Source organism: Fulvia fulva, chromosome 8 (assembly GCF_020509005.1).
Source record: "Fulvia fulva chromosome 8, complete sequence".
Taxonomy (NCBI): Eukaryota; Fungi; Ascomycota; class Dothideomycetes; order Mycosphaerellales; family Mycosphaerellaceae; genus Fulvia; species Fulvia fulva.
Window position 1 is genome coordinate 191371 of NC_063019.1, and position 11960 is coordinate 203330.

At 47.0% G+C, this 11960-nt stretch overlaps 2 protein-coding genes across 2 annotated transcripts; one reads left to right on the forward strand and one right to left on the reverse strand.

The window, feature by feature from the left end:
• Positions 1-360: 360 nt before the first annotated feature.
• Positions 361-1068, forward strand: CLAFUR5_10804 (uncharacterized protein; the record flags this gene model as incomplete). Its single annotated transcript, XM_047909952.1, has 1 exon — positions 361-1068. The coding sequence occupies one exon, from the start codon at positions 361-363 to the stop codon at positions 1066-1068; it is 708 nt and encodes a 235-aa protein (XP_047765406.1).
• Positions 1069-1468: 400 nt separating this feature from the next.
• Positions 1469-2027, reverse strand: CLAFUR5_10805 (uncharacterized protein; the record flags this gene model as incomplete). Its single annotated transcript, XM_047909953.1, has 2 exons — positions 1469-1677; positions 1733-2027. 2 exons carry the CDS (start codon positions 2025-2027, stop codon positions 1469-1471), a joined length of 504 nt encoding a protein of 167 aa, XP_047765405.1.
• Between the last annotated feature and the right edge of the window lie 9933 nt (positions 2028-11960).

The window sequence follows — 11960 nt, forward strand, 5'->3', positions numbered from 1 at the left end:
GCACATGTTACGGTTCACAGAAGGACAAGGTACGTCTATAGGTGAGCATCAGTCGAGCTGGTTGTCTGTGAAGAATGGGTCAATGAGGAATATCATCCCGATAGCATACCGTACAATGGCGTCCCTGCCTTTTTGTTCACAGGGACGGCTTGGCAACGGCTGTCGCGGCGCTCGCTTGTCTCATGCTTCACTTTGCGCGTCTTGAACTTACACAACCAACAGCAAACAACAACTTCCAGGTTTACCATCACTGCTCGTCGTACACCACAACCGAACGTCACACACCATTTCCATACCGTGTAAGACAGCTTTCGCAACGCATACACGTACCACTACTGACATCACCACCAGCACCACATCATGGCCACCACCACGACTCCAAGCAACACCGCCGCACTTCGCACCTTCGGTGTCACCGAGCTGCTGGAGCAGATCCTGTCAGATCTGGACATGCAGACTCTGCTCCTAGCCCAGCGCGTCTCGAAGCAATGGAAGGACACCATCGCAGACTCGTCCATGCTGCAAGAAGCCTTGTTTTCCCGGCTTCAGACGACACACAGAAACATCTACCATGGTCACGGTGGTGAGAACAGTTTCGTCAGCCTGGATAGCTCTTTCTCACGACCGCTCGTCTACTACAATGACACCTTCGTCGTGACATTCTCCTACGAGCAGTTCAAGCCCAACGAGCTTCGCCTGAACTTCCGTGTTCGCACGCGTGACTATTGGGGCGATATTTTTGGACCGTTTGGGGAGATGACCGAGCTGGATGGTGGGCCCAAACCAAGCTGGCACCGAATGTACCTTCTGCAGTACCTGTCTCCAGCTGCGATGTCTTGGAATTGTTACCATGCTGTGTTTCAGATGGAAGTCCGGGGGGTTAAGAAGCTGAAGGAGTTCGAGGAGGAGTGGCATGAGTTCGACTGGGACCAAAAACCACTTGCGTCGATCTGCGAGGACGCAATCAAGATCACAAGCCAAAGAGTGCTGCAAGATATGCTCGACGGGAATGTTACCGCAACTTACTACGACACACTGACTCCGTACTTTGGCGCGGTCCGGCGATAATGGGGCTGGACCTGAGCTTTACCGGATGGTGGAGGATGATGGAGGACTGGGTGACGCAGGTGGTTGACACACTATGCCGCTGCTGCAATCGAACGTGGAGTGTACCTGAGAGCAGTCAAAACGTCATGCCGTACCAACGAACGTTGCTACTGATGTCTGACCACGATACTACCCATTACCACGCACCACCACCACACCAGCGCCATCACAGATGACACTACATCCCACCCCAAACTCTCCTAATTCCAACACTCTCACAGGTGGATTCTGCGGCGTATCGTACTTTCCCACCACCCAACTCAGCGTCTCGATGTTCCTATCCCCATCAAAAATCGAGCAGATATACCTAAAACAGCACAGTCAGCCACAGAACTCACCACACAAGCCCGCTGGGCTGGACTTACCACTTGTAGTACGCAACCCAATGCCCCAAGACCGCCGGATCAACCGAGTCATCATAGTTCGAGCGGATTCCAAGATGCTCACTGTCATCGAAATAGACAGTCGTTGCAGTAATCAACTTCGTATACTCCTTCACGTCCGCGCTCGTGAACAGCGGTGTGGCAACATTGGTCGTGGGGCCATATGCGAATACCAATGCTTTGGACTCTACATATCATGGTCAGCCTCTCTCAACGCCTCAATGAACACCGAACCCACGCACCGATGTAGTCCATGTTCTCATCCACAACATCCACCGTCAGGAATTCAGAAGCCGGGTCGATGCTGGTGGAGTTTAGGTGGAACGTTGTAGAGTTTCTGTTCATGACTGGGTTGAGGTAGTCGGGGCAGAGGGCACTGTAGTGGCCGGCGGTGGGACAGCTGTAGAGGGTTGTGTTGTCGCGTGTGGCGCCTGGCTGCTCGATGACGAGGTAGAAGGAGGATGAGGTGATAGCTTGAGCGAGGGCGCAGGGGAGGAGAGGGAGGAGAAGGGCCGTGACTTTTGTGAGGAAGTTCATGTTGGGATGGCCGTGCTTTGCTGCTGGTAGCGGAGCTGATGAGGGGATGAAACGGTACGGGGTGATGAGAGATTGTGGGTAACGTGCGGCGCCTCCTATGTATGCCCATCCTACTGCCGAGCTCTTTCGCAAGTATCGCAAGCATTGCTAATCCTTTCCAAATCTTTCCCAGAATGATTACACACCATACCGTAGCCCCAGATGCCGTGCGACTGAATCTACAACGTCGCTGCAAGGCACCGTGTAGCACATCCATACCTCCATTCTTGCCTCCACCTTCAGCACGACTGAGGACACGATCGACTCCCTCCGGTAGACGTAAAACAACGCGTCCCACACTTTTGAGGATTCGATGGTGCAAAGACGCCATTCTTGTCGGTGAAACATTGCACCTAGGAAGGGAGCAAGCAGTCAGCACACTTCTTCCCGAACAGCTCGATCGTTAGAAATAATCCTTCCACATGTACTTATCAGCGTGCTGAAGTTATCTAGGCAAGCAAATGCACCCTCTCCGTAGTCCTTCACTTGGTCGCAACGCTCATTTCCCAATCCTGCTTTTCTCTTGCCACCAAAATCACAGTAAGCATCGGTACCATATATACAGGTTGAATGGTCACAGTGTTCCAGAATCTGCTTGCTGCCGTCGGGGTGGCAGTAGTACTGTGGAGGAACGGGTGTGTCAGTCAACGAAAGCCGTGCTCAACCAAGTTAAGAGCAGCATGATCGCGCCGGAGACCTTACGACTTTCGTGTTGTCCGTGCTACAGAACTGTGAGGAGATGCTGTGTCAGTGGACAGGCTCGACGTGACATGTCCGAGTTGTTATGTGGTTGATCTTACAGTATTAGGGCCGAGAAGTAGGAGTAGTCGTAGATAAACAACTAGCTACTAATATTAGTAAGTTATATAAACAAGAAGATACGATAGAGGCTACGACTGAGCTAGTAGCCGGTAAGCCCGTTAAGCTCCTTCGTAAGAACAAGATCGACGATAAATATATAATACTAATCAATAGTATAATCTATATTAAGCACCGATATAGCGGATATAGCCTTTTTATCCCATCTATAGACGATATAGAGAACACTATCTATATACGTATTATTAAAGCCTTCTACGATACGCTAGTAGCGGGACACCTAGGAAAGACTACTACGAGTAGATTAGTGTTACGGTACTATATATAGCCTCGAATAACTCGTTTTATTAGGTTCTTTATACGCGCCTATCGAACATACCGTAATAGCCGTAGTATTAATAAACCCTTATACGGGCTACTTATACCGCTACTAGTTCTATTCGATACTTAGGACGATGTCGTAATAGACTTTATAGTCGATCTACCCCTAGCGAGGTATACGGTAGATAGCTAGATCTACGAGAACGTACTTATAGTTACGGAGCGCTTAGGGAAGGAGCGACATTATATTCCTATCCTCGAGATAATAGCCGAATATATCGCCTATATCTATATTAAGTATATATATTTACGCTACGGCCTACCGAAGACGATTATATTAGACCGCGGGCCTTAGTAGATCTCTACCTTTTAGGGGCGGCTCTATAAGCTACTATAGATCAAACGTAAGATCTTAACGGGTTACTATCCGGAGACCGATAGTTAAAGCGAAAATACGAACAAGATAATAGAACAATATTTACGCGTATTTATTAGCTATATATAGAACGATTAGCTAGATTAGTTACCTCTCGTAGAGTTTACCGCTAACGACTACGTCTCTAAGACTATAGGAGTAAGCCCGTTTATAGTAAATATTAGTAAGAACCTATAATACGCCAATACTAAACTTAACCTACTATAAGTATTACTACTATATAAGTAACGGGCTACTTTCGTACCTTATATATAGTATATAGACGGGTATATATATTAAGGAACGGAACACACGTATATACTACGAAAGATCGACGAGGACTATTTAATCGACAGCCCTTATTAAGACAAGCAATCTACTTAAGTAGTAGCGACCCGCCTACGCTAGCGGCGGCGCAATCGTAGTATAAAAAAACCCTAAAACTAAGGTCCCTTTCCCCTAAAGGTAGACCCTAGAGTTACGGAGTTACGGAGGACAACTACCTAATTAGGAAGCGCGGCCCCGAATAGTAGCGAAGGATAGTAACTAACGAGAGCTATAGCCTTACGAACATTCTATACTAAGAGTTAAACCGGGAAACAAACTAAGAAAAAACCTAGGACATAAGCTAAGGCCTACTATATAGAAAGTAGAGGCTAACGACAAACAATATAGCGTAGACGACCCTATATACGGAGGCGGAAAACTTACTAGGGGATGACGAACACCTAGCCCGGATATATAAGAACACTATAGTACAGCTACTAGGAGCGCTAAAAGCGCTATTATACTAAATCCCGAAGACAATCTAATAAGTAACACAGAAGGCAGCCTAGAGACTAACTAGATAGGTAATAGTAGTAGTAGGCAAGAATTAACCCCCTCCGAAGGTAAGTAAGGCGGTACGCCTATATATTACTAATCCGGCGGAGAAATAAGAAATCGTAGCCCTAATAAGTAAGGAGATTGTCGATAGAATCGGCTAAAAGGAGGTAGTTAGAGCGAGGGTAGAGGCAATAGGCGTAGTGAGACTCTTTACCGTATAAGAGTCTAATAGACGAAGGCTAGAGACCTATAAGGAGTGGACTACTAAAGTCGCGAAGTCGGTACGAGTCTCCTACTAACAGTATACCGTTATCGCCTACGGGGTCCCTAGGACATTTAAGGTCGAAGACCTTCCCTACCTCTAAGTATAGAACTAGAACACCTCCCTAGGAGTACGACTAACGAAGGCGGTATAGCTATACAAGATAGTAGACCGAGAAAAGACGCATTTATCGCTAATTATTTAGGTAGAGATAGCGGAACAAGCTAACTAGATACTAGACAATAGGCTATTCTAGAACTACGGGAGAATAGACACGGAGATCTATTAGAGTAGCTATAGGGTACTACAATGCTTCTAATACTAATAGTACGGTCATATAGCCCTAAAATACGGGGAGAAGACCCTAAGGTGTCCTTACTACGTAGGCTTATACTAGGGAAGGGAATGCCTAAAAAAGGAGAGTAGGTATATATACTACGGTAGAAGGCACCTAGCGTATTTAAGCTAATACCTAGCTAGAATAGTAGTATAAGAACGAGCGAGACAAGTAAGGATCTCTATACTAGCTAGGTACCCCTAACGATAGTAGGAGGGACCTACCGTATATAAGGGCTTCGAGCCGAGCAAAAGGAAGAGGGTAGAAGAGACGAATAAGGGAACCTAACCGTAAACGTATCTACCTCCCGGTAGGCCTCGACACCTTAACCGGGCCGCTAACGAACTAGGCTAAATACGAATCTTTAGGACGCCCTAGCGGCCCTAGGGCTAGCCGGATAGCGAGATATAGGCTTAGGAGACATAGTAGGTTAGTACGGAAATGGACCTTACGGATAACGAATAATACTATACGACGATATTACTATCGTATAGTACAACGTAAACAAAAGTAGGGACAAGGTCTAGCGCTACTTTCTATAAGAGCTAGACCCGCTACGGCACTACGTTATTACGGTATAGGAACTATAGATTAACCCCTACGTAGGACTCCTAGCTACTTGTAATAACCGGAGATACTATACCGTAATCGCGGGCTAACGAGGCGTTATCCTAAGGACATATATATACGTAAGTAAGACTATAGACCTTAAGTCGTAGAAGGTTATACTACCGTAGTAGGGCAACCTAGGAGACATAATATCAATCTAGATCGACACGATACAAGGCCCTATCTAGATCTATAATGTTTATAACCCGCTACCGCGGGGTCGGACGAGTAGGGAACTAGGAACCCTCGCCTACCTAGAGCGGACCCTAAGCTAAGATATAAAGCAAGTACTCCTCGGCGACTTTAACCTCTACTACCTATAGTAGGGACTCGAATTCACTCCCCCGTACGCGTTTCTAGGGGGAAAGCTACTAGACATAACCGTACGCTACGGAATAGCCTTAGTAATACTAAAGGGAAAAGAGACGTAGAAGGCCCGTACTAGTATAAGCACGATCGACCTATACTTTCTATTACGAGAACTTAAAGAGAGACTAGTCTAATGCCGACCGAACTACGCGCTAGAAGCCTCCTTAGACTATATCCCTATCTAAACGACGCTAGGGGTGAAGGCAATAGAGGAGCTAGTAAGCGAACTACGCCGTAACTAGAAGAAGGCACGCTAGGACGATATAAGAGGCTTCCTAATAGCGAACCTACTATAGTATAGAGAACTCGAGACGACAGCTTAACTAGATTAAGTAGCGGAACAGATTACCTCGGTTATATAGCAAGTAGCGGAACAATATACGCCGTTACTCCGGCCCTTAACGTAGTAGAAGGCCTTTTAGACCCCTAAATACTCTACGAAGGTAAGGGAGGCTAGAAGGGCAAGGCGACAGTAGACGAAGGAGCATACCTAAGAGACGTAGGAGCAATACTATCGCGCGACATAAGAGAAGAAGGCATAGATAAGACGCGATAAGCTATAGGACTAGAGAGCGACGATCGGGCTCGTTATAGAAAACCCGGAATAGATATAGAGACTTACTAAATAGGTACGACTACCTAAAGAGTAACAAACCTCTCACTTCCCCCTAATCGTAGACCACGAAGGGATTGCCTAGGCTACGCCCCGGGGCAAGGCAAAAGTATTAGCCGACTATTTCTTTTCGACGTAAGTAGAGGCAGACCTTACGGATATCAACCCGAGCATATACCCGGAACCCCTAGATATAGATTAGGCGGTTAGCTCTAACATAGTAATAGGAGTTATAAGTAAGCTAAAAGGACGAAAAGCCCTAGGCCTAGACAGGATACTAAATATACTACTAAAAGAGTGTAGAGAAGAGATCGCGCCGAGTATTATAAACCTATTTACCGCGTGCCTACGGCTAGGGTATCACCCGAAGCCGTATAGAGAGTCTATAATAGTAGTGCTACGTAAGCTATAGAAGGAGGACTATACTTAGCCTAAGTCGTACAGACCAATCGTACTTCTAAATACGATAGGGAAGGTCCTAGAAAAGATAGTAGCCTAGAGACTTACGTAGCTAGCCGAGGACAACTACGTACTCCTAGTAATATAGATAGGGGGAAGAAGCTAGCGATCGACACTAATAGTAATAGAGCTAATTACGGAGTAAATTCAGACCCTCTAGCACTACGGTAGGAACCGAGCGGCGTCCTTACTATCCCTCGATATCGTAGGAGCCTTCGACAACGTCTTATACTAAAGGCTAATATATTTCCTATAGTAGAAAGGCATCCCCTAGTAGGTAACGACGTTCGTCTACTCCTTCCTCTAGGAACGGACGACATACCTAGTCCTAGGAAGGTATACGTCTGACCCGGTAAAGGTAGAGGCTAGAATACCTTAGACATCTACTCTCTCCCCTATCCTGTTTCTGATATTTATGTCTAATTTAATCCCCCTACTCACCTCTCTATAAACCTTAGTATCGGGGTTCGTAGACGATATAAACATCCTAGCCTAGTTAGACTCGATAGAAGGGAACTGTCGCCTCCTTAAAGATAGGTATAAGAAATGCGAGGAGTAGGTAAAGAAGTATAGTGCCCGGTTCGCCCCTAAAAAGTACTAACTTATACACTTTAGTAAAGCAAGAACATACTATAATATAAAGGCGGCGGTAAGAATCTAAGGCTACGAGACTAAGCTATTAGCGGAGCTGCGAGTACTAGGGATCTAGCTCGACCCGAAGCTAAGCTAGAATATATAGATTAAGAAAGCCTAGAGTCGAGCGCAAGTTAATAAAGCCTCGATAAAGAGGCTTACGGTATCTATACAGGGAGTAATATTCGACAAGGCAAGAGTAATGTATAAGGCGATCGTTAGACTAGCTATATTATACGGGGCATAGATTTGGGGAATAGGAGGCGTAGGCAAGCCGATCCCGAAACGGATAGAGCAACCCCTAAACAGGACATAGGTAGATAATCTACGTAGGGTACTAGGCGTATATAAGATAACGTTAATAAGTACGGTAGAAATAGAGATAGGAACACTACTAATCGGCTAGTATATCCGGGGAATAAGAATTCAATACGCGGTAAAGACGATAGATTACCTAGTACAAACCACGATCTAGGAGGCAAAGAATAAGATAGAAAGCCGCTACCGGAGAGGGGCCGGACATAGGACAAGCCAAAAAGAGGATGACCTTACTACCTTTACGGCCGTATAGATAAGCACCGAATAGCTAGTACGAAAAGAGGAGGAGCGTAGGACTCGCTAGGCCGGCGGGAGTAAGGCTAAGACCTAAAGCCTAGCGGAACAGATAGCGAGCTACCTATATAAGTAGGACTAGAAAAGGAAGCCCCCTAAGACAATAGGCCCGATAGCGCTCCGAGCCTTCTAGAGACACAATTACTAGCTATATAGGGACCTAATAAGGGCCGAAGCAAGTATAGCGATCTAAATTAGGTCCGAATATATTAGATTAAGGGCCTACCTATTTAGGAGACGTATACTAGACATCTATAGCCTAGCCTACTAGTGTGGCTACCTATCGTAAAACCTAGAACATATACTACTACGATACCCGTAGTAGGCGAGAGGTAGGGGAAATTAGAGGCACTAAGCGGGAAGGAGAGACTTTACGTTAATTATTAGGGACAAAGGCAACATTCGCCGAATCTCTCGGTAGATACTATAGTAGGGATACCTCTAGTAGTTTAGCCTTGCTAGCGAGACGGAGGAGTAGATAGATAAGAGGCGGAAGCTAGGGGGGTTATAGATAGGGTAGTTATTAGGGCAGGCCTATAATACTAGCGTACCCCTAATAAGGGAAATTTAAGACGATAACTAGGAGGAAAAGACAGGCGGGAAGGAGGAGGGGTTTTTACTAATACGGTTTCCCCTCTATATATACGAAAACAAGATAGTATAGCTATATAGGCCAAAGGGCACTATAACAGCTTAATGAAATATCTATCTATCTATATAAGTAACGGCTCGATGTATAGATAGATAGATAGATTTGTCATTCCCCTGTTCTAGGACCCTATCCGGCCTATATAGGTATATATCTATTGTTATATACAAAGGGAAACCTAAATAGGTGAAAACCCTTCCCGCCCCCGACTACTCCTTATCTAGATTAGCTTTCCCTCTGAACGTACGTAGTCTATGTCACTACCCCGTTAGCCCCCGCTCCTAGCTAGTCTCGTCGCGCTACGTCGTGTCCTCTCTTCCTATACTACTCCTACTAGGCGGTACTGTTCTAGCCAGCCCTTCTCTAGTATCCAGTTCGTAATGCGCCGTAGGTCTTCAGCGTTGTTAAGAAGTGCCCCAATCGTCCGGTTCCTCGCCTTTGCCATCCACTCCCCCCTTCCTAGCGACCACCTCGGACAGACGAGGAGTGCGTGCCGTACGTTCTAGGAGCGATAGCCGCAGGGGCAGCTAGTATTCGTGTATCCTAGAACCTTCCTCTATGATAGGTACCCCTAGAGGCCGATGTGTTCGCTTCGTAGTTGGGTTGCTATACTACTCTATGCCCTCGTAAGGCGGTAGTAGATAAGCTTTAGGGGGTGCTTGACCGCGGATTTCGTAGCTAACTATTCCTTAGGTTGTCCCGCTAGCTAAGGGCGTCCACTATACCCTATAACCTAGTTGTTCCACCTCTCTTTCTATAGTTGCTCTATAAACGATTTCTTACCTTCCTATTATATTGCTAGCTATTCGTCCCTTACCCGGTAGTTCGGCTCGTTACCGGGTCGAATGCCCTTATACGCTAGTACTAATTCGCGGGCCCTTACGACTATACTAGCGATGACCTTCTATACTAGGTACTATACCGACTTGCCTAAGTAGGAGGTCCGTAGTCCCTAGATATATAGGTCGATCGGCGATATAGCGGTCTCGTACTTAAGCATCCTTATTAGTATCGACTTATATACCCCGGTAACCTTCCTTAGGTATTAGTTTTAGATCTTCGCTAGCGGCGCGACGAGTCCCTTCGATAGGTAGGCCCTCTCGCCTAAGGACTACACTTAGCTACTATAGGTAAGGACTAGCCGTATAATAGCCGTATATAGAAGTCGTGACTACCGGAAGTCCGCCCCCTATATAGACGCAGTAAGCCTCTGGCATGATGCTATATTCTGTTCAGCTTTCCGTAATATTGCCTATACGTGCTTCATCTACCGTAGCGCCGGGTCCACCTATAGTCCGAGGATCCTGAGCTGATTTGCCGGGTTAGTCGTGTGCCCCTATATCTAGATAGAAGCTTGCATATTGTGGAACCGTGGCCGGCGCGTAAAGTGTATTAGATTGTACTTTTCTGGGGCAAACCGAGCCCCGTGCCTCCTAGCCCAGTCCTCGCAGATCTTGTGCTTCTCTTCTAGTAGCCTACAGTTCTCCTTAGTCGAGGAAGACCACGCTAGGATGTTTGTGTCGTCTACGAAGCCGCTCGTAGCGGTGTTCTGGGATTCTAGGGCTGGGAGCAGCGTCGCCATAAAGAAGAGGAACAGAATAGGTGCTAGTGTTAAGCCTTACGGGATTCTAGTGTGGACTGCTTGAAATGGGCTTCTGTACTGGCCGACTAGGATCGACGTACTACGGTTTTGGAGGTAGGACCGTACGAAGTTGACAAGCCACTCAGGGAGTCCTTTCGACCTTAGGATGTAGAGTAGCCGCGGGTGTGATACGTAGTCGAAGGCTCCCGATATGTCTAGGCTAAGTAAGGAAGCCACCTTGTCCCTATTCTTATACTAGATAGCCTTTACCTAAGAGGTGATAAGTTCTATCGCGGATAGCGTCGATCGCTATAGGCGCGCACCTATCTAGGTGTCCGGGAGTAGGGAGTGTTCCTCTACCGCCTCGGAGAGTCTCGTTATAACCAGCTTCTTAAGCGCCTTCCTAAGAGTGTTGAGGAGCGCAATTGGGCGGTACGACTTCACCTACGTATAGTCTTCCTTCTGCGGCTTGCGTAGGACCACTGTCGTCGATTGTTTAAAAGCTATCGGGTGGTATCCGGTCTATAGGTAGGCGTTGAAGATCGCTACAACTGCTAGGGCTAGTTGATCTCTACACTTCTTTAGTAGCTCGTTTGGGATCCTATCCGGCCCCGGGGCTTTCTTCGCCGGCAACTTCCTTAGCACAGCGGCAACTTCTCCCTCGGACACCTCCTATTAGACCGCGATGCTAGGGGCTAGGGGAGTAGAGCTGTTTATGTCGCTTAGATCAGCCTCGACTAGGGGCGGGAAGAACTTGCTAGCTAATAGACGCGCCTTGGCCTCGGGGTCGCTAACCGGGCTACTAGGCGATTGTAGCGCTAGGATAGAGAAGGAGGGGCCCTATATAGGGTCCTATCGGGCCTATTTCGCTAGCTTCTATATCCTCTCTAGCTTGCCGGCGATTTCTTCCACTGTGGCCCTCTAGCCGACTGCTTTCTCCCTTCGTATTATGGCTTTCTTCTGTTGGTATGCCTCCCTATATACGTTCTAGGCCTCCTCGCTATAGCTGCTCGTCTATACCCGGCGGGCTCTCCTTGCTTCTCTTACTACCGTAGTGCACTCCGGCGTCCAGTATAGTTTAGACCATGTCGTTAGTTAGGCAAGCGGAACGTGAAGTGAGGTCGCTTTTCTTATTTCGTCTGTCAACCCCTAGACTGCTTCGTCTATCTCGTCTTTACTGTTGTATTGCTACTACGCGATCTAGACTAGCCTCTTAGAGTCATCGAGGTACGCCTAGATGTTGGCCTAGTAGGCCTTTCCCTAGTTTGGCTTAGGGGTTCTCGCTAGTGTGCGTTGTATCTGTGTCGTAATAGAGGTCCTAACTAGTATATAGTCTGACGACGCCTCGAGTTCATATTCGATCCTACAGTAGGTTACCGTGTAGTAGTG